The sequence below is a fragment of the Cygnus olor genome, chromosome 1, assembly GCF_009769625.2.
Source record: "Cygnus olor isolate bCygOlo1 chromosome 1, bCygOlo1.pri.v2, whole genome shotgun sequence".
NCBI classification, from domain to species: Eukaryota; Metazoa; Chordata; class Aves; order Anseriformes; family Anatidae; genus Cygnus; species Cygnus olor.
In genome coordinates, this window is record NC_049169.1 from 47865510 (window position 1) to 47888631 (window position 23122).

A 23122-nucleotide genomic window follows, 5' to 3' on the forward strand; every position below is an offset into this window, starting at 1 on the left:
TTATCAAGCTTACACAATCAGTCCTTGTGCAAGAAGGACACTTGCACTTCAATGAGAAAATGTCTGGAAGAAAGGAAAGCGCAGACCGGGATGACAGCGCATACATTGAGAGGGGTTTGTCCCTTCCTGTTTTACACTGGGCAGTGGATGAGAACAGTCAATGACTGTAGCAGGTAGTGTTGTTGGACATGCCACAGACTTTGGTGAATAATCACCACAAACTCTGTATTAACCTGCCAGCAAATATTCAGCCACGTAAGCTAGACATCTCCTGTCCAACTACAAGTGTAAAATGTAACGAGCTTGATCTAGCTTCTTTGCTTTCTACTTACTAACCAGCTTGCTGAAAATTAATTTACCATGGATCACTATGCGCTGACTGGACTGAAGTTTCATGCGTGTGTGAAATCTGTTACTTGAAAACTTAACAGGGCACAAGGCAGAGCTGGAACAATGGGTTGCCATGAGGTAAGGCACCAAGAGTAACACCCGAAAGGATGGGGACCGCCTGGTTGTGTCCCCCCGAGGCCCAGCACAGCCTGGCCAGCCGCCGGGCACGCAGCTCGCCCCAGGGTGCGTGGCTGCGTAGGGGCAGGTTCAGGGCGCTGAGCCGTGATTCACCTCCACGCTGGGCAGCAGGAGCCTGGGGTGCTTGTGCTTAGCGTTAATACAGAGGGTACGTTATAATTAGCGCTGAGTACCCCTCGGGATCAGCTTCTATTTTAGCTCGAGAACAGCTTGTAACTCCGACAGCGTACTACAGCTTGCAGGGAGAGTGAACTGCTGCTGGAACAGGTGTAGTTTGCTTTGGGTGAGACTCGTTTTGTCGCAGGGAACCGTTGCAGGACCAGCACCAGGATCCTGCCGGCAGAATGAAGCCCCCAGCCCACCCCCGCCCGGCGAAGCCCCCCTCATCGGCTGCCTCCTGCGGCCCAAACCACGCGGCCGGGACCGCGGTGCGCCCAGGGACTGACAGGACCCCGGGGGGGGCTGAAGGGACCCCGGGAGGCTCGGGGCTCCCCCCGCGGCGCCCGGGGAGGGCTGCGGCTGCCGGCCGGGCGGGAAGGGGCCGGGCGGAGGGGCCGGGCGGAGGGGGCGGGTGGGCCCGCGTGGGCCCGGCCCCCTCACGGCCGCGCTGCCTCGTGCCGGCCGCCAGCCGCGGCGCCGCCGCCGCTCCGTGAGGGCGGGCGGCGAGCAGCGAGGGGCCGGGGCGGCGGGGGCTCCGGGGGCCGCGCCGTGAGGGACGGGCAGCGCCCGGCGCCGCCTGCCCGGCATGCAGCGAAAGGTAAGCGCCCCGCCGAGCTGCCCGCCGCCGCGGGGGGCCCCCAGAGCCGGGGGGCGACGCCCCGAGGGGCCGCCAGGGGGCGCGGGGGGACGCGGTTGCGCCCCGGGTAGGGGCTGAGGGGCGAAGCTTGAGCCCCCGGGGGGGGGACGCGGCGGTCCGGGGGTCGGAGCCCCCGGTGTGCTCCCGGGGGGAGCAGAGCCGGCCACGGGGGCAGCAGCTCCCCGTCTGCACGCTTGTGCCGCGAAGGCGCTGCTGGAAGCCCTCAGAAGATCAGCCGGAGGTCTGAGCCGGGAGGGGGAGGTCGGCGCGGCAGCGCCGGAGCTGCCTTGGGGCTGCAGCCGAGGGCTGCCGAAGTCAGGAGGAATCCTGCTCCCGACGGAGCAGCGTGTGCGGGCAGACCTTCCAGCTCCCCCCCGCCCGGTTTCCAGCAGCCCTTCTTAAACGCGAGCTGCAGTTCTCGGCGGAGCGGGGCTGCCGCGATGCGAGCCGGCCGTAACGGGAAGCTGACGGCGCGGCAGGAGCGCTATCGGAAAAATGAACCGGGCAACCGCTCAGCCTCCCTGTCCCGCTGGTGTGCCTGCCTTGCGCTCATTCCGTGTTGCTTTCACAAATTTTGCCGTCACAGATTTAGCGCTGCTCGCCTAGATCCGCAGTAGCTAAGACAACTGGAGTAGCAAGGCATCCCACCGAATTCGCAGTGAAACACGTGGGGTATCTCTGGCTGCCCTCCATGGTAAGTGCAGCGGTTACAGCCCGGTGTTCCCGGCGTTCCCGGCACGCTGACACGAGGTGTGATGGCTGCACCTTGCTTGGCAGAGCCTGAGCCGTGCAGCACGAACAGGGAGATTTGGGATCGCTTTCCTTTGTCCTGGAGAAGAGCCCTCCACTGAGCCAGGCTGCTAAAACCCAGCGTTACTAATCTCTTTACAAATATTCCCAGAGCGGTATGTTGTACTGTTAGTGTTAATTATTACGTAGTTACTACACGGTGTGGGCAGACTGGGGAAGAGAAAACTGATGAATTCTATCCCAGCGTTGTGAATAACGTGGAATGGATGCTTCATGTGAATTTTCCTTCTTCCACTGCCCATCACACTCCTTTGCCTGCTAGGAGGAGGAGTGCAGAAATCATCGAGAGCTGAAATTGAGGGCTTTGTAAAGGTCAAAATGACCTCAGGAACCGTGGATATAAGATATCTGAGCCCTGTTTCTTTTTCATACTTAATTCGTAGGCTGCCCAAGGGCTGATTCGCAGTTTGAGGGTTGCTCTGCCCTGTGCCCTCCTGCTCTGTGCTGCATACTCAGCCAGTCGCCCGTCCCAGAACAACCTCTGGGTGAATTCAGGGCCACCTGTGCTAAATCCCTCTGCTGTATCAGAAGAAGAGCGATACAAAGAGAAGTTACACTAAGCTAACTTTCGGCCAGAAATGATAAAAATAGTAATTCCTAATTCTTAGGGAACACCTTCGGCTAGTGAAGGCTGGATGAAGAATCTTCAAAGAGAGGGAGTCTTCTAAGAGGGAATCTTCCAAGAGAGGGAGGAAAAAGTAGCAAGAAATAAGAACAACAATTGCAGACCTCACTTTGGATCACAAGTGCTCAGATCCTGTTTTAGGCATCCAAATGGAGAACTTTCTTACTGGTTTGTGGATCAGGTCCTTGGCATGTCTTGGTAAACCAGTAATCGTGTTGGCAGCCAACAGATAAAATTAATTTTGTGCCACGGCTGAAGTGTGAAACCACAGTGTCACACTCTTTATTCTCTGCAGTTCCAGGAGGTTCTTTCATCTGTGACATGGGGTCTTCATTCTGCATTTCTGTCTGTTGGGAAGGGGAGGTAAAACAGGGAGAAGCCCTGGTTTTGTTGTTCCTCTGTTGCTTGGTTTTGCAGCAAGAAGAGGAAGCCTCGCATTTGGGACCTCTCTGACTGTGCTGTCACTAAATGCACTCGGTGTTTCATTGATTGCTTCAAAAATAAATTAAGCTGGAGAGAACTGGGCCACTGAGTAACAAAGCTGAAATGCTTGCGCGGGGTTTAGTGCGGGTCAGCAGCTCAGTGTTAAATCCACACTTTCTGTTTAGATCAAGTTTTCCGCTGCCATCTGTGCTCGTACAGGAGCAATAAATAGAAAAGTTGTTTCGAACGTCTCAGAAGCATAGTAAAAAAACATGGTTCTGCAGCTGAGCTGTGTGTGGGGTGACCTCTCCGTGGTGGCACCCCTGGCTCCTGGGGTGAGCCGATCTGCCTGGGGAACCTGCCTGCTCCCTGTGCTTCAGCCACCGCAGCGGGGCAGGGGGGACCCGAACCCTGCAGCGTTATGCAGGTGCTGGCTGGCACCTGGCTTCCAGGCTGAGATCTGGTGCTGCGTGCGGTGGAGAGCTGTGCGGTAGGGGCGGGAGGACACCACGGGGAAGGACAGGCAGTAGTGTGACGCTGTTAGTCTGCTGCTTCTAGGGCTTTCTGCTGAACCTGGAGCCTAGCCGAAGCAGCTCTTGCTGTGTGCTCCTGCTAGGGAGCAGTTGAGACGCCTCTGCCTGCCACCTATCTCCTTCTGCACCTCCAGCTACACCAGCTTAACGTGTTCTCCACGAAGGCTGTGCTTTCTAGATCCTCTGGGTGCGCATGAGGTCAAGGTTTCCAAGTTCTCCTAGTGTCTTATTTGAGGTGCTTTACAGGAGTCTCACCTTTCCAGAGAACGTGTCTCACATATTGCCTCTACACAGTCCCTTTTTAGAGTTGAGAGACACGACGTACAGAGCTCCCAGGCCAACGCTGCTTTTCCTCCCTCCCCAGGTGGACCAAAATAGTTAAAGATGCCATAGGCATTTCCTCGTACTTTCTTGCTTATACGAATACGCATTTTTAAGAACTCCATTGCGTAGCATCTAGGTGCAGCAGCAGGATTTATAGCTTAGGTTGGTCTACTTGATTTCATTCCTAGTGGAAAGCCTGTTGCTTTTTCTCTCATGTGCCCCTCACTTCTCACTCGGTTCTGTATTAGTATGGAAACACCGATGCAAATATAAGCAGGAAGAAAATCCCTGAGGTTTTCTCCTGTTTTTACATACCTCCCCCTCCCCACCGTTCAAATAAAATAGATTAGTGCTCCTGTTAACAGAGACAAGCTGCTGTTAGACGGCGCAGGGAGGCGGTAACAGGTAGGAGAGGAGACGAGAGACTGCATTTCCAAGCAACTAATGGAAAACCAGTCCTTCAAACCTCAGCATTTTTACCTCTTTGAACTTGTTTCTCTTTCAGCTTCTTTTACCAGATGTACCTGTCTTAATTTATCATATTAGGAGGTAATTTATTCAGCCTAGACAGTCTTTTACCAGATCACTGAAGTACATATTAGATATAAATTTGCATTTGACGCTTTTATTCTCTGTTTGAATATCACCACTGTGTATCTTGTTCGTTTTCACTGGGGAAAACATAAGCCCAATTCACCTGTCAAATTCTGCTGGAGCTACTTTTTCAGGCATGATGTACCTACCACTGGAAATTAGTGGAAGTCTAACACATCAACAAGAAAGTAGTATTTAGGGACAGCAAAAGGAAGTCATTAGCGCAGTGAGAATATACTGAAAATCCAAGCTAAATAAAATGTGTAACGAAGGTGAATTTGTCTGCTACTTTTGTTTTTATTAGGTGTAATTTAACGTTCTTAGTTTTTTTTCCTTTTTTACCTCTGACCCTCAGTAATCATGTGTAGCTGTGCTTGTAGGTACGGATGAGGGAGGGAGAACAGGCTGCTTGGTGATGCTCTGTTTAATTCATAAGGCGGTTAGGAGGGATATACATATCTTGGCAGGTACAGATCAGCGCTGCATCTTGCTATAAGTTTTAGTCACCGGATATTTGAGCAGAATGAAAGTCTTATTTTTAACCGAGTTGTCATTGTCTTTTCTCTACAACTTGTGCAAAGCTGTACGTGCTGGGACAACTTGGGATAATGGGAGTGGGTGGCTCTGTAGCTCTGCTGGGGAAAGAAGCGTCCTTTTGGCGGTTTTAGTTGCTCAGAGATTGTCTTCAGAGCACTGCCAGTCAAAAACTACACTTCAGGGTTGAGGTAATAATGAGGTTTTCCTTATTCAGCTATTTTGGAGGTTCTACTATGGTGGTTGCCCTCGGGGAATGCAAAATGTACTGCCTGATAAATCCATGACAACAGGTAACTCGCTTAAGCATTAGATTTGCCCCAGCTGACATGCAGGCCGTTCGACTGGGTAGGATGCAGGGCATCCCGGACTGAGGGAGCACCGAGTAAATTCGTGCTCCAAGCGCAGCAGTGGGGATTTCAATACAGGTCTCCTCCTGCCTTCCCGCTGGGCTGCTGGGGGAAACGGGACAAATGGGCAATCTGAGATTTCCCCTGGAGCTTGGGCAGGCTGTCACTGGGAGGGTTTCAGTGTACTTTGGCAATTCTGTCAGTGAAAACGTAGCTGCCCGGAGGAGTTTAAGTGCCTAAAAGACTGCAGGATTTGTGTGTGAGGATTTCAGTGGGACATCAGTGTTGGTTTTGAAGGACTAAAGACAAAAAGACTCCCTACCTTTACCTCCAGTACCTCTGCTAGCTAAAGAGTTCAGCTTTCCCATCGCTGCTTTTTTCTTTTTTTTTTTTTTACTTTCTTTTTTTTTTTTTTTTCCGTGACTCAACTGATTAGCAGCTCTACCTCTCTACCAACAGTGAACATGATGCAAATATGGACATGTTTGCATGCATTGGGAAATTCTTGCCTGAAAAAGTAAAGGCTTAAAGCAGGAACAAGGCAATAAGGGGGACCAAGGCAGTGAAGCTGAGGCTTCACGTTCTGCAGTAGTGTGTGCTGTGGCGGGCTGCAGGTGAGAGAAGGGCGATTCATTCTGCGCTGCAACGTGAGTGGGATGTTTGAAGGGTAGGTTGGTATTTCTGCCAGTGTCAGAGACCTGAAGTTGGAAGTGTCATTGTGGTATACGTAAAAGTTGCTGGGCTGTCTCAAAAGTATCTACCATCTATTTAAAGTTCTTAAAACTATTTTCTTAAGATTCTAGAGTAGAATTCTTAAAAGTTGGGCAAAAAGGAGCCACTGTCTGATGGAATGACAGTGAGGTTTACGTATTGTAGTCCCCAAGTTTGCTTTTGAAAATGAGATTTAAATGAGTGGCATGCTTTTCATTGTCGTCTTACTGGCCATACTGTTATCTGCCACCTTTGTTGGGAAGCAGAGAGGAGAGCAAGGAGTAAATGGCTTGGAGAATTCAGAAGTGATTCAGTACTGTTTCTTTCGGTAGAAGTTCCGGGGGCACCAAATGAAACTGTCAGGCACCAGGTTCAGAGCAGAAGGTATAGCTGTGGAGCTCCTTCCCGCTGGGTGTTGTGGAGGGCATGAGTTGCCCTAGATTAAAAAACAAAGCCAAATATATTCAGAAAGAAGAGTACTTCAAAACTCCCTGAGTACAAAATTAACACTTCTGGCTCAGAAAGCCCTTGGCCTGCAGATCCCTAGCAGCTGGCAGGTATTCTAGGGAGCATCATTACACCGTTATCCTGGGCTGGGAGTCTTCCCTAAGCATCTGATGTTGGCCACCGTTTCAGCCAAGATACAGGTACGGATTTAATGTGAGCCAGCGCCACAAAACTGAGCTTTGTTTTCCCCAAAGGTTGTTTGTGAGATGCTGAGCCCATTGGAGTCATACTGTTGGTTAAGCAGGTCAGCTGGGAAATGTTTTGTGGGTCTAAGCTGAGAATGTGTGCATGACTTACGGCTGAGGTGGTGGGAAAACAAATAGAGGAAGATTAAAATCTTTTATGCGTATCAGCTTCATTAAGCTAAAAACAGGATTTTTTAAAAGCCATTTCTTGTGTTAGTGGCCTGGACCTGACTCCTGTTCAGGGGGATGGAAGTCAGAGTGTCTGGTTCCAGGTTTCTCTATAGGCTTCCCACACCAGGACCAAGATTTTCCTGGCTTCATGTTCTGAGCTTGTGACAAAGCAGAATTTAGCATGAAAGGTACCAAAAAGGGCAGTTAATACCTTTTCTTGTAGATGTTCCCCAGTGCTGGAGTGTTGTCCTGGTGAGAAAACAATAAAATCTTAACTTTTAAAAATATGTATGAAAAAAAAATCTCCAGACATGGAAGAAAATAAAAAAGGGACAGATGTGTTGATTTACCTTTTTGTTTGTGAGGGTGGGGGGGCAAATTTTGCCGTCTTTAACAAAGTGTTTTGTTTTTTTTTTTTCCCTGTTTCCATTGCTTGGGGGCATGCCTATGTTGGTTTGAGCGGCCAAATAAATAGAGTTAATAGGTTCACCTTGGTATGAGTTCCTGGTAAGTAAGCCACATGTCACTATGCTTTCCTGTCAGTCTTTCCTGCAGTAGTTAGCAATTAGTGCAAAAATGGATTTCTCCAGTCTAACACACAGCAGAAGTACATTTAGAAATTGGCATTGATATTTTGTGTTTCTGTCTCCAAGGCTGCCTGTTTCCTCTTGGAGAAAAAATGACTCCTGCTCTGGTCAGAGTGCTGCCTGCTGGGTCTGCCCAAGGCACCAAACACCACCACCCCCGCTTCCAATAACTCAGCGGAGATTGAGCAAATCTGCCTTTTTCCTGGAATGCTGCAGGGATGATCAGGTCATTTGATAGCGGATCCCATGTGGTTTGATGGCAACCGAGGTCTCCTTAAAGTGTAATATGCACCTTACAGGTGTATTGTCTTGCCTGCTTTGTGGTAGGACTTGTAGGCCAAATACCTCAAAGGTCTCAGAGCAGAGGATTTCTGTGAGCTCTAAACCTGTACTGACTGGTTTTCAGTTGGAAACGGCACCACTTCTCTGTTCTGTGCACCATTTTCTGTAGCCTCAGCTATGTTTTGCAAGCAGTGCCAGGCATTCAGGGTACCTCCTCCACATCACCCGAGGAGGCATTTTCCCTCCTTAGAGGACAGGTTGCACCGGCCTGTCCTTGGTATAATGACAGCCTCCCTGACACAGGGCTTGCGGCTCAGCGCACGGGGCTTTGGGCTTGGTTTAACAGGCACTCTGTTTTCACTGGGTAGCTGATCTGATGTGTGATTTTTAGGCAAATTTATTTCATCTTTTGTTTTATCTCTGTGGTCTGTCTTGTACGTGTTGGTGAAGAAACTTTTTCTCTCATTGAAGAGCAAGACAGACTTTCCAAAACCTTTGGTATTCTCCAATTGTAATGTGAAAAATGGCTAGGGCTCACGTTTTTAGCCCTGCTGTAACATCTGTGTGTGCTCTGGCAGATCTCATGTGGATTCAGGACACACAAAATGAAGACAACGGCTCTTTGGTCACTTTTTTTTTCCCGCATTTGAACAACTGGTCTTAAGCTATTGTGTTTAATGTAGTGGAGCATGACCTTGAATGCCAAAAACCATTTTAAGAGAAAATGCCTCACTTGTCCACATTATTTTTGTCAAAGAAAAAAAAAAACTACTTGCAGAAAATGTATTTCTGCTGAAAATATAGAATATTCCCTGAAAAACTAACCCCTAGTTGAAAAATGATTCAAAGCTCTTCATGCACAATGGAGAGTCGAAATCTTTTCCAGAAGGGAAAACTGTATTTTTCCTCAGCAGCAACATAGTAATAATGCTTGCTAGTTTGATTTAGATATTCTACTGTTTTGTAAATAAGTAAGTATTTACATCTGTTTTTTTCTTTTTTATTATTATTCATCTTGGACATTTGCTAGCATGTAATTATTCATACCAGTAACTGAATTTACAAATCCCCTCGTAGTTCTCTATCCTTTTCAGATGCAGTAAAAGCTGTTCTATTAGATGTTCTCTTCATCTTTTTTTTTTTCTTTTTTTTTTTTTCCTGCTTATTTCTGGAGAGATGAATAAACGTACTTTTTAATGCATTTCAATTACCTTACTTTTTGTTAAGATATATTTTCAGGTAACACAATTAATTAAAACTCCATTAACTGTTTTAAAATGAAATATCCCCTAGTGGCAGGTCTTTGGTACTGGCCTACTTGAGTTAATGATTGCAAATGGACGTATAATACACATTGACTTGCTCAGAATTAAAAGAGGATTTTTGTCCTTTTTCTTGCTCTTTGATGTATAAAGGACGCCTGAATAAGTCTCCTTTGCTTTCTACCATTTAGATTCACTTAATTCTGGTCTTCCTGTGAGTTAGTTTTTAGGGCTAATTCGTGTTATTTTGTTGAAAGCAGGGCTGGTTGTACAGATTTGGCATACCATCTGAGCAAATGGATTCCCTCTGACCTTTAATAGCAAAGAATTAGGGAACGTTTTCTAAGTCTTTTGACTTTTGCATTAGCTCTCAGCTGAGGTGCCCAGCCTTGCAGTGGAGAAGCTGTGTCTACTCTCGGATGCTTTTTTCCTTTTGCTGTCAGGCTGATCTGTGCCCATCTCCTGCCATGTTCTCACAACCTGAGCAGGCACTCACGGAGGATGGTTGTTGTGTCCGTGGGAAAGCTCGGCTAGACCGAGTCGTTTTTCTAACTGCTTTGTAAGACGAAGAAAACCTTTCAGAGAGGTCTGCTTTAACCACGACTCGCTGATGCCAGTTCATCTAACACAGAGGCAAACTAGGTTTTTGTGCCTTGCAAAACACCTGCACTGGGAGGCCTTCTGCAGCTGAGCACAGAGGCTACCTTGGTAAGAGGAGAAGGCAGGAGGAGGGCCCTCCTGCAGTGGGGTGGTATATTACAATATACCTCCCAGTATATATTGCAGTGGGGTGTATTATAATAATAAAGTTTGGTGTTTGTTATTACTGGGGAGAACTGTAGCAAGAGAACGTTCTAGACTGTAACTCTGAGCGCTGTCATTGCAGTGACTGTGCAGAATGAGTTGACAGTATGCAAAACGAAACATCCCCAGCTTTGGGTGATAACAGAAGCTACATTTTCCTGGCACATTTAATCTCTCTCTCCTTTTAATATGTGATGCAGGAGGGTTTTCAACTTAGCCCTACAACAGGTGACTTTTTTCAGCTACTGTTTGCTGATCTTTAAAAGTAGGAGTGCAGCTTTAGCAGGCAAGAATATCCATCTACATACATAATGCTCTGGTAATTCACACATGTTGAGAGAAAAATGCAAATTTATATCTTAATAGCCTGGCGTGCCAGTTCTAGAGGTGAGAGTGAGTAGTCAAGACTTTTGTACGTGACATCTCTGCTGACAGACAGTGCAGAAATTGGAATAATTCAAGAAAAAGGTAAAGTTACTTTTATTAGGTGCGTCTCTTACAGAAACACGGGGATGGTGGAGACTAAAGGAGTTAGAATCCCTGGCAGTGGATAGTAATCTAATGTGAATCCCCAGGCAGGTGAAGTTAGCCTGTTCTCGGCATGCTGCCCGGAGTAGGATGGGGGGAGGGATGGGAAAGGATGAATCAGCTCTGGTGTTTTGCAAGATTCTGCCTTCTAGTTCAATATTGTCTTGTTTTCTTTGCCTGAATTTATTCCTGACAGGTGGTGACAGAATGTTTTCATAGAAGATATGCTTGCACCTTGTTAGAATCATAGAAACCAAATAAAGTCTCCTGTGGCAAACTAGGGTTCACACCGACAAGCAGACGGGTTCTCTTCACTACTTCTTTACAGCTTTGAAAATCCTCATTGCTGTACAACATCCCTTTTTGCTCAGGCCTGTCTGAGGAGTCTGAGCAAAGCCAGGCGAAGAGGCAGTTTCCAGTTGGTTTTGGTTCACAGAGCTGCCACCTCCAGCCTGGAACAAGTGCCCGGTGTGCAGACTGGGTTTGCTCTACGGTAACTAAATTTAGGCAGGATATAATTTAGAAATGAGAGGCACAAATCACTAAATTGGAGGGAAGCATGGCATTGAATCAAATGAGGAAAAAGTAATACTTTTCCAAAGCTAAATATCAATCATTAGTTACTTGATTTTGAGCCCACATTGATTTCATAAGCGCATTTTCTTCCTTGGCACTGCTGCTTTAGGGGTTTTAAAGGATATGTGCGTTCTCAGATTTTCACCGTGCCTAAGAACTGCAATGTGAACTTCACTCATCGGACTGGTTGGTTCCTTCAGAGCAGCGGTCAGCTTTTTGTCCCATGGGACAGATTCTGGCAAACGGTTTTAGAGGTGCTGATATGAGGTGGTGGAAGAGTAGAGAGATTCAGGGTAGAGATGTAGCTACCACAGGTGGATTTATGGTTGAGTGCAACACGCAAAAGTACATTAATCACTGTAGGGTAGAAATGAGTAGGATGAATTAAATTTTTCAAGCGAAGCATTTAAACTATTTCTAGCTGTATATAATCCACTCTTTTGAGTAAGAATCTTCTTTCATAAATAAAATGCTAAGGTAGAAATAAAAGCCTATTTCAGTACTGTCAACTTCAAAGGTAGCAGAAATGTTTTCTTAAACATTGGTCATTAACCATCATTCAAGTCTTTCATATATAACAATTCTAGAGATGCATTGGGAGTAATATCTTATAAGACATTACATTAGGTATCATGAAGAACTAGGACACGGATAATTATGTTTCCTTTCTTATCAAATTAAGCTTCTGCATACTGACATAGCCACAAAACAACCCTCCTAAGGTAATGGAAATGGCATAAAACTCAGCAGTTTTTCCCTGCTGATTTCATTGCCCATTGCAGTCCAACTGCTGTGCGCACCACAGGCCTGAAACTGCGCCTTGTGCATAGGAAGGCTGACCGGGTTCATTCGCTTGCAGTAACGCAGTTTCAGAAGCTCTAAAGGCTGTATTTTTTTCTGTAGGAGTTGCTCCATGATAACCTCTGCTTTCTGCTGGCACTTCCCTTTCTCCCTACTTCTAAGGAGCTGCTCCCCAAAATACTTGGAGCCCACCCACCAAGGCCACCTTCTTTCAGACTTCCTTGTCCTGCCTGAGACTTGACAGCTCTCACTTGCCTTAGCCCTGGTCCCAACTCCTGCTATATTGCTTTTGTTTAGCTCTTGTCGCTTCCCTCCTTTGTTCCCTTCTCTGGGTGCTGCTCGGTTTAACCTGCAGTCACTGGGCTGGAGGGGGTACCGGACATTTCTCAGCCCCTCTCCTTTCATCGAATCCCATTTCTTGCAGGAGAGATGCCCTCCGAGTCAGTGCCTTTGCAGTGTTGCCCTGTCACTAGTGCTTTGTGTACGTGTCCCTCTGAGCTATGTCGCACTGTTCGGATGCTTTTCAGGCAGTGAGCGAGGAAAGAGCTAAATGATTTACTCAGTCTTGTAACTACTAAGAGCTGGCTTAGGTTCATATATCACCTGTAAACCTGTCTTCCTGAAAACAGAGCAGAAGCGGATGTCACAGTTTTCACTCACGATCTGTTTTTAGACTTTTTCTGTTAGCAGGATGTGCTGGTACGTGAGAGCCCATCTCCTGCGATGCTTTCGCATTGGAGCTTTCCTGCGAACACCGAGTGACTGGTTAGGGAAACAGTGCTCTGTTCTCCCTGGATTTTGATTGTGCATCCTGTGGTTTTGTTTCCTCTCTTAAGAACGCCAGGCAGATACTAGCAAGGTGATTAGTGAGTCTGGTGCCCTGCTATTTTTGTGTACTTCTGCGTTTGAGATAAACACAGGGGAATTAATTCATTCTGTGGAGTTCTGTGCAGGCTGTCACGAGGATATAAAAAGGGGCTATGCGATGGCATACGCTGAGCTCATGTTGTTTGAGTGTCATGCATGGCTACAACAGACTAAGGATTAGTAACTTCATGCTACATTTCATAGTACTAGTTTAAACTAATTGAGCTGTGTGTGATTTGCCTTCTGGGCTCTCACTCCTACTAAAACCAACTGATAATCAGTGCCAGCGTAAGTTAGACATTACTAAAATGCTGTTCAGCAAAACAGCTTGAATAATGTAACAAATGGTGCCATTTTGCAAGCCTTTTTCAGAGCACAGAAAATCGATCTACTTCAAAAGCTGGAGCCCTGCCACTTGATTTTTGGTTTCTAGCAGTTTCAGACATAAAGCAGTTTACCTTATAGTTAGCATAATCATGCTGTCCAGTCATCAGCATATAAACTTCGTGGATTATGTTAGGGAATGGCATTGTGGAGATACAGATGGATCTGTTTAATGAGGAACAAACCCCGTTTTGCATGAAATTTATAAACCTCAATTATCCATGTGCCACGAGGGACAAAGAATAATTTTGATAATCAAGCTTTCAGAAAATGGAATGAATATTCAACATGATAAGCACTAAGAATCATGACCTCGGCTAACACAAGACTTGGATGACTGAAGTGCTTCTGTATTGGATTCTAAGAGTGTATTTAATGCTCGGGCTCCCGTTCAGTAACTGTTATTAGTATCCAGCTCAAAAAGATCTGTAAGAGCCAGCTAGGTCCAAATGCTCCTCAGTGCCACTGGTAGTCTTCAGTAAGCTATTACTGAGGACAGACAATGAGAATTTGATAGCCTGCTTCTCAAAGAAAGGCAATGTAAAATTTCACACAGTTAGTATGTCTGCTGACTAAAAAAAAAAAAAAAAAAGAAAAAATAACGGGCTTAATTTTCTCTGAATGTCATTTTTTTAAGTTAAATCTCTCTGCTAAGCTTTGGAGCTTAGAATGCTTTGGAATATTTTTCCTGCTCATTTAGAGTAAATCCTTCTTCATTTGTGTTAATTACTGCTCCTATGGTGATATTTGAAATACAGACAACCTATCTTTGATGCTCAAAAGAGGAAAAAAAAAGACAAAAACTCATCATGAATCTTACTGATAGAATGTTATTAATTCTGCATACCGATGTTCACAAATTCCTGCCATTCTCCTGCCTCCCACTGTCTCCATGTTTTGTTCAATAAATCCACGGGACGTTTTTCAGACAGCTCCAGTGTCTGAATATAAGCAATCCTTTCGTAAATAGTAGATATTAAGTAAAAATTAGCTGAAATGCTACACATTGGAGAGATCTGTGTTTACATTCTTGATATGAATTAGCATATTCTCCTGTTTGAAACTCCAGTAAGTTTATAGTAAAGTAATTCATCGTAATGTTTATGTGGTTGGGCCATTCCTGTGACTCTCCATCTGTTTTACTTCACTGCTTTACATTGTGCCAGGCTGTGTATAGGCGTGTCCTCTGCTCCACTGTCAGAGTGAATAGATGAATGCAAACAGGTAGGGGAGCAGATGGATGAACAGATGTTGGTTTTCAGCTGAAATGCAGCTGGGTCAATCCATTGGCAGTCGCACACCCCTGAAGACAGTTTATAGCTGACACTACTGCGTTACTCCACCATGTAGTGCTCTTGGGAAGAGGTCTGTGGCTGACCATTTACTATTGGCTTTTTGAACACTATAAACAATAGTCAAAAACAATGCTAGTGCAAGGTCACTACTGGGATGTAATGCTAGATCAAAAGTATTTGTGAAAAAGAAAATGCCGAAGCCTAGGCTCAGGTAGTTATGCTGCCGGTTCCTAGTGTGTTCGTCTGCATAGCGTGTGGTAGCTGGAGGTGGGCAAGCCATGCTTTGTGACAGAGACTGCAAAAATAACAGCTGTTCAGGAACTTGCGTGTTCATAGCAAAGGGCTGCCTGAAAGCTGAGGAGTTCTTTTCAGTGCAAGCGACCAGCTGGATGCAGAAGATCAAGGGAGACCTGAACTCATGGCCTTGATGTTTTTAGATCAGTTGGGTTCTTACATGAAAACCTTCCAGAATGTTCTTCAGTTGGTAAGCATTTATCTTCTGACCCATTCCTTTTCCTTGCACTATAGATAATAGGCACTGTACACTGTCACGCAACCAGTGTCTCATCCTCTGTATGTGCACGGGATATGTGGCAGATATGAGCTGTTCAGGCGGGGTCCTTATCTTTGCGTTTGAGATTTGCTACGAGTGACAGTCTTGCACTATTCCCATACAGATTGTCATCACCTCCTTCCTTCTTATACCTTCCTTTAGGTCCCTTTCACCATTCATTTAAAGTGGTGCCTGCTCTGCTATGCTATTTCACAACAGCAAATTAGTAGCACAGGGAATCTCTGTAGTTCATTTTACCATAACCACCGTTCATTTCCAGAGACTTCCAGTTGCTGTTGCCCTGCTCACAAGCCTACTTTCCCAAGCTCTGTGCCAGTCTTGTCCTGCACATGAGAACTGAAAGAGAAAATTACTTATTAAAGTGTCTTTGTTGGATGTTAGTGTGGCACAGAAAAGGAACAGAATCTTTATTGTACTACGTGCCAGAGGACAGTCAGTTGTACAAAGCGTGGGAAGGGGAGGTGGTGGGTGAGGGTGTTACCCGTACAACCACTTTGGAAATACACTTTGGAATTGGAGGTACAGTATTTGAGCTAAAGTATCCAAGACATTTTGTTTTTCAGGATAAAACTTAGCAATTTAAGAGTAAAATAATATATGTGAAAGTACATATGCCAATAATGTTAGCCGTCACTATACTCAGAGTTCTGAAGGATGGCTTTATTCACTTGATTTCAGTGGGAACTGCGTTCTTTAGAGTGTAGATAATAGCAAGTCATGGAAAGTGCTCGGAGGTAATGTTTCAAAGCAGTGCCACCTAATGGTACGTTTCAGAATAGGAATGTGTGGCCTCCCACTCATGCAAAACATCGTGTGTACATACATAGCTGGGCTCTCTAACTTCCTTAAATAGTCACCTTCTGTGTTTCCTGATCACAGGAGGCAGTAATGACCTATACCTATCCCTATTAGGACTAACTGCAGGGGAACAAATGCAGTTAATGTCCTGCTTCTCAAAGAAGAGCTGTTCCCACTGTACAATTAACCATAACACGGGCAAAAACTCCTGCCCCTAGGTCCCTCCTTCCCAGAGTGCTTGCAGAGGTGCATGTGCAGTTACTGTTTAGGACTTCAATTTCTGCTGAGACACTTTGCTCCAGCCCAGTGTCATGATCTATAAGCCAAAATCACTTGACCATGTCTATGGCAGCCAGCTGTTTGCTGCAGAAGTGTAGGAAAGTAAGATGTTTCATTGTGCTAAGGGCCTAAGGCAAAGAGGGGAAGAACAAGATGGAAGATAACTTGCCTTCCATATAGTTTTGCTCTACAGGGAAGTGGCTGTAAGGCTGGTTTTCCAAAAGTGAGGTCTCTCAGGCTGTGGAAACTAAACTTTTCCCCCCACCTTCTGCAGGCTCTGTACTGGGCCACAGTGGGCTTTCTCAGCCCAGCAATGCCTAGCAAGTTTAGGGTAGAAGAAGAGAAGAGTGCAGAAAACCCTTCTGCTGTTCTCCCACCAAGACTGGCGGTCAGAATTGGGGGTAGTTTCTGCAGCTGGGATAGAGGAGGTGGAGAGGCAGTTTGCAAGCTGAAGAAAGAACAGCTCTGATCAGGCTGCTAGCCAGAAGCTGGTAATATCAGAGAAACAAGGGTATCTTATGAAGCCTGGGAAGGGAGTATTACTGGGAAAGCGTGCTTCATGAGCCTTTCATGAGCTTCATGAGCAAACAATAAAAGCAGGATGTTGTTAAATGTCCGGAGTAGTGGACAGTGAAATAAACCTCCTTTTTCCCATTTAGAAGAGGCATGTAAATGGTGGCAGATTTAGGATTTCAGGCCTTTCTGAATCACTCCTTGTAAACTAGTGATAGATGCCACCATGAAATGTAATGGAAAATACTCCTTTCGGCTGACTGCTTGAGAAGTCTGATGCCAGAGGTAGAGAGTAGGGGGACAGTTTCTGTTGGTTACCCTGATGGAATTCTGGTACATGCAGGACTCATCAATAACTTTTCATTACTTGTGTTGATGGCATTTTCTTGACAGCTGCAGCCCATATTCATCATACCTACTCCTGCAGTCCTGTCATTCACACCACAGTAAATAGTCGCTGACTGGTCAAGAGCAGGAGGAAAGGTTTTGAAGTGTTGCAGGCCTGCTGCTCACCAGTGCCCAGATCCCTGATCCTTAGGCAACATGGTTTCACAGGCCTGGATGGGACACTGCACCAAGGGAAGATGATCTTAGAAAAATCCTTGCAGAACAAACTGGTCTTAGAATATCCTGAGTTGGAAGGGACCCACAAGGATCATCGAGTCCAGCTCCTGGCTCCACACAGGACCACTCAAAAATCAAACCCTGTGTCTGAGAGCATTGTCCAAATGCTTCTTTAACTCCATCAGGCTCGGTGCTGTGACCACTGCCCTGGAGAACCTGTCCAAGTGCCCGACCACCCTCTGGGTGCAGAACCTTTCCCTAACCCCCCCAGCCTGACCCTCCCCTGTCCCAGCCCCATGCCGTTCCCTCGGGTCCTGTCGCCATCCCCAGAGAGCAGAGCTCAGCGCCTGCCCCTCCACTCCCCTCGTGAGGGAGCTGCAGGCCGCCATGAGGCCTCCCCTCAGCCTGCTCTTCTTGCTCTTGTTCCAGTTTCTGGCCGGACTAGATGCTGCCAGGATGCCAAAAGCTTGTCAGAACTGTTTGGTTGTGTGGCTGCACTGAATTCTCTGAGAAGTCAATTACAAATTGACATATGCTCATGTGTTAATTACAGCTACTGGTACAGCTTGGAGACCTCTTTTGCCTGCAGTAGCCATAACAGCTTGTATAATTCTGGTTAGCCTGAGAGAAAAGGGTCACTGAATTACATGAGAAAAGTCCTGGGGACGCTTTAATTAAATTCTAGGTTTAAAAGTAGCAGTTTCTTCCAACAGCTGCAATGCATTAAGGCCCAGAAGGTGGATTAAGGAAGATGGGCTTCCTAGCCACCCTGCTGAATGCAGAGGAAAACCATTTCATGTGGAGATTACTGTCTGAACTGGAATGAGAAGCGGCACAGGCCTGCGGCTGGAGCAGCTGGGGCTTATGTTAAACCATTGCTGCATTGCTGCTCAGTGCAATCTGTCAACCGGCACCATCACTCTTCTTGGGGTCGACCTGCCATCAGTTGCAATGTGGGTAAGGTAAAATACAAGCTATTAGTTAGGCTTCACCTAGCCTCTCTCCGTTGGACCAGTTCATTTGTATCCAGTCCTTTCTTCTTCCTTGTAGGTACATTGAGTGCACAGCAGCTTCACCAAGTGGTACAGAGATGGACAGCACAGCAGGACAGCGCTGCTAAATTCCCCCTCAGATTCCAGCAACAGTCCCATTTATCGTGGATGACAGTAAAGCTTAAAAATAAATACCATTAATATTAGCTTAAATATAGCTACACAGTTCGCAAAGGTGTGTGTGTTAAGTCCTGTGGCTACAGAGAATGCTGAAGTCAACAGATTGTAAATCATCCTTCCTTGACCATTAAAGGAAATCATTAAGTTGTTCCTGAGCAGGGGAGCTAATGAAACTCAAGTTTCCTATGGTCTTGAACACACTCACTTCTAGACGCTTAAAAATTAAATTACACTATTTTCTGTTCTTGACACATACCCTATAAAATTCCCATCCGTTCTCATGTAGCCTTTCTTCCGTCAAATATTTTGATAGCTGTGTGCAAGCTGCCTCATTTGGCTGATTTGGTGAAGAGGATCAAAACCTTGGCCTTTCCTTGCTCTAGTTTTAAAAAACACACAGAAAGCTCATCATGTTTCAGATCTCTTGTACTGGTCTGAAACTAAAAGTTTACTATAGATACATGCACAGACCGATGCTGGCAATCTGAATTCCATAGGAACCAGGCCAGCTAAGCTATGTCAAGAATATGGGACTTAATACCAATGGGAGATAAAAATGAAAATGATGATCGTAAGGAGATACAAGGAAACAGTCCAGAAATGAAGGTCATTCTACTCTAGCTGCCTTGTAAGAGCACCTGAAACTTCACTGCTTTCCATGGTATGGGGAATATTGCAAACTTTGCTTCTGAATGTCTTGACTCCTTTACTGGCTTCATCTTCTGCCTGGGAATAAATCGTTCCAGTTTTGCTGATGGCAGTTTCACACTAGCACATTGCTGAACGCCAACTGAGGAGGAGTGCATTTTGAAACAATTTTGCAATGTATCTTGAATTGTGTATTTCCTGAATTGCTTCAAAAGAACTGTGCTGCTCTGCCCTGGGGCAGCCATAGCAACTTTATACACTGTACTGATTTAGCAGGCCTTTCTGTAATTTACTTCTTTTTCTTGAAGTTTTTTCTATATAGTTGATACTTCCCTTTCATTGTATTAAACATTTTTTTAAAAAATCAAATGGTGATTGTATAGAAAATACAATAATGTTATAAAAAGATTTATCCTAAATGAGGGAACTCACTGACAAGGAACTTTACATGTTCATCTGTGCCCTTGACATAATCTTTCAACAACATTGTCTGTTCAGAATGTATATTCTCATTTGGATACATGATGGGTTTATGGGTGTCATACAAACTACTAGATATCTGAATGATGAATGACTAGGGAATTAAGGATCTGCAATGCTGGAGAAGTTCCCAGTAGATAATTTCAGTCCAGATTCAGGTGAGTTGTAGATACATATGATAGGTCGTACAAAAATTATAGGATAAAAGAGCATTCCTGTGACCATGCATAGCTTGTCATATCAACCTAGCACTGCAATTGCAAGGGCTGCAAGTGAGAGCTCCCTGCTCAGCAGGCTTCCCTTGAAATACATGTGTAGTCATATAGGACCAGTGACTCAAAGTTATCTAGTGCTGACTGTGTTCAGCAGCATGTGAGTGGTTGCATTTATGCACTCTCACTCTTTACAGTATTAAATAAATTGAATGGTTTTACTCTTCCCTTTCTTTATATGAAAGGGGTTTAAATTTTAGGTAAAAAAGCTGACTTTGAAAAAATAAGTATATTCTCATTAATGATATTAATGGAGTAACTGTTATAGCTTTGTTTTGAAGTCTCATTTGACTTCTTAGCATTTTTAGTGTGTAAATTCATTTTGTTTTATATATTTTAGAAACCGCAGTTGTTAGTTTGACTTTTTCCCTAAACACATTTTAAGGCGAGACAGAAGATCAGTTTTATAAAGTTTTTCTTACCTTCAATATTATGTTGCTGAATTTGAGAAACAAAGAAACAAGACTTTCAAAGATTCTGTCAGGTTCTTTAATGTTAGGTATGAAAGAAGACATTTAGAAAGGAGTAATGGTTGTATGAACGGAGAAAGTTTTTTTTTGGTTTGCTTCTGAAGACAACTTGCAGAGGCTGTACAGCTGGCCTAAGCCAGGTTCATGAGTGCTCACAGCTCTAGCGAGACTCGTGCCATCAGCAAGCCAACGCTGGTGAGCGCTCTGTGGTGCATTTCCACAGAGTCTTCTGGTTTTCTTACATCTTTCCCTTCCTCTCCCTAATTTTCTTACCTCAAAAACAGTAGGTATTTTTGTCACTGTTGTTTGTTTTAATTTTCTCTGGCATGTATGGTTTCAGGTGTGAAGTGTGACACACTAGTTTTCAAATCCTCCCATTCATATTCATGTCTGGATTTAAAGATGTGCTGATCTTCAGTTGCCTGCAACACTATGTGCAGGTTTATAGCATCTCTGATTTTCAGACCACGAATGTTTGCTTATACTTCATATACAAGATCTCACTGTTACATATGTAGTTGAATATTATTTTATTTCTCTACATTAGAAAACCTCTCAGCTTTGTGCAAGATAAGAAGATTGAAACCCATACTGTGTTTTTTACATCTGTCAGAGCATTGTTATTTGTGACACCTAAACTGTGATCAGCTTCTAGCCTAATTGCACCAGTGGTGAATATTCTTGGCATACCTTTATATTGTTTATTTTTAATGCATTTGAAGCCTTTGTATTGTTCTCACATTTTTAGCAGAGAAAGAATTTTATTTTTTTTTAAATTGTGTCATAAAAAGAATGTGTGCCTTTCTCTCCCTTTTTACCTCACAGATGCACAAATACACAACATTTGTGCACAGTGATTAAGCATGCAGTGCACAGAATGATGTACTGTAGTTGTTTCTCTTGTGAGTACATTTTCTTGCAGTTTCACTGTTTGCTATATCCCCTGGAAAATTATTACAAATGCTACAAACTGTATGGAAAAAGCAGTGCTGCTAAAGAGCATGGGGTAATTACTGTTATGTAGGACTTCATGCTTGCCTGGATCCTGCTGCAGAATCAATGTGTGATGTAGGTGTGAATTCGCGTTAGAAGCTCAGCCTGTGAAGTGGAAGTGGCAGGCTTAGGGGTCTAAGATGCAATATAAAGCTTTGTCTTTCGGTTTGTTTTTCCAGGCTCTGCAGTAAATGCTACTGCTTGAATACTCTCCTCTTGATTTCCTTTCTTAGAGGCCCTGCCATGCTCAGCAGGAGTGCATCAGAACTGAGATCTTTTGGTAGCTGAGCTTTCAGCCTCCTGTTCTGTTGTGTCCTTCTAACACAGCACTGCAAGAGAAAAATAATTATTTATGAGAGATCATACTAGGAGCTAGGCTTCCTGCAAGAGACAGGTTAACCCCATCTCCCTGCAGAAACAAAGCATATATTTTCCTGCATCCTGAATTCCTCTTGTACAAAATGACTTTAAGCTGCCACAAGCTCTGTCTCTGCTGATGCAGTCAGTCTCATTTGTTCCTGTATACTCAGTTTTCAGAGGTTTAGGTTTTGTGCAGATGTTGCTCTCCAAATCTGAAGTTTACAAGAAAGCCATGAGGTACCCAGTCACTTCGGTGAGCTCTGGGTCCCAGCATAACTGATGCCTGTCAGAGGGCTAAAAGATTAGAAAGAGTTTTGAAGTAGGTAAATCAGCAGGATCTCTATGCAAGGTACAACATGTGAATCACAATCTTCACCTATTCTGAAAGTTACTGCTTCCCCTCAGATTAAGGGATGTGATTTCATACCAAAACTAGTTTGTGGTGTGAGAAGGTAATACAACTTTCTGCTTTCTCTATGGTTATATATAGCATACATAATGTGTAAATGTACATGCAGTTGCAGTAAGACCTTGGTTACCCAATTAGCCTCTGAAGTCAAAAGGAGTAATTTTTTCTGCAGTCTCTAACATGATTTTGGATCAACCCTTTACGAGGGTCAACAGTTCAGGGTTGTCCTAGGTGCAAGTTCCTTGTTAACAGTGTCTCAGCCCACGTGTGACTACCAGAGCAGGAACACCAGGAAAAGATCCACAACCTCCACAGGAGGGGATTACTTCCAATCACACATTGGCAAATCCCTGTGTAGGAGGAGAAATTCAAGGGATCTCAGAAGATGTTCAGCCCTAAAATACAAGCAGTGGCTATTGAGCGAATCGGGCTTTCTCCAGGCTGCAGCAGCTGGGAGCTGGGAGTACAGGTCCAGACTGTGGGGCAGGAGAAGGCTGCTGGAGGCCAGGAGGAAGGAGCAGGGGGGTCCTCCTGGCCTACCTTTGGGGCCAGTGCGTGGTCATGCCTCCCACAGCCACAGGCAGTTCTAGCAGGTGCCGCGTCTTGCTGGCCAGAAAATCTCACTTGCTCAGGGTCCTGCCATGTGTCCAGCCCACCTCAGCTCATCACATTGCTTTTACCATCACTTGCTAGACCTGTCCTCAGGGGCGGATGTAAGTATTCAGAGAGGTGTGAATACAGGTTTCAGTTTAAAAATGCTATGAACTTGTAATTTCATACGGTACTTATTTTGTAAAAATAACAGAATCACGTTTATTTGATACAATAATAAGTGTATACAGATGTATACATGATGTATACAGAAACCCATGTGTTGTGATTGTAAAGGGGGACTATAAAGTAACTCCTCTCACTGTAATCATCTCTCTGTTTCAGAAGATCTGGCATGTCAGTGAGCTCTCACCCCTCCTTTGTCCTTTTGCGTGGGTCCTGAGATCAGTAAGGCAGCAAATATTTGTTTTATTCCTGCTCAAAGACTCCTCTGGTAGCACAGAAAAAACCAACAAAGGTGTATGGGGAAGTGCAGTGCTGTTCTGTGGTTTTGGCAGTGGG

At 45.1% G+C, this 23122-nt stretch overlaps 1 protein-coding gene across 1 annotated transcript in view; it reads left to right on the forward strand.

Annotated features, from left to right (window-relative positions):
- The first annotated feature begins 1266 nt into the window (after positions 1-1266).
- Positions 1267-23122, forward strand: part of TMCC3 (transmembrane and coiled-coil domain family 3) — a 140412-nt gene continuing 118556 nt past the window's right edge. Inside the window, exon 1 of the mRNA XM_040557380.1 lies at positions 1267-1285. Coding sequence (XP_040413314.1) covers positions 1274-1285 — 12 coding nt within the window. The 5' untranslated portion in view covers positions 1267-1273. The remainder of the gene's footprint in view (positions 1286-23122) is intronic.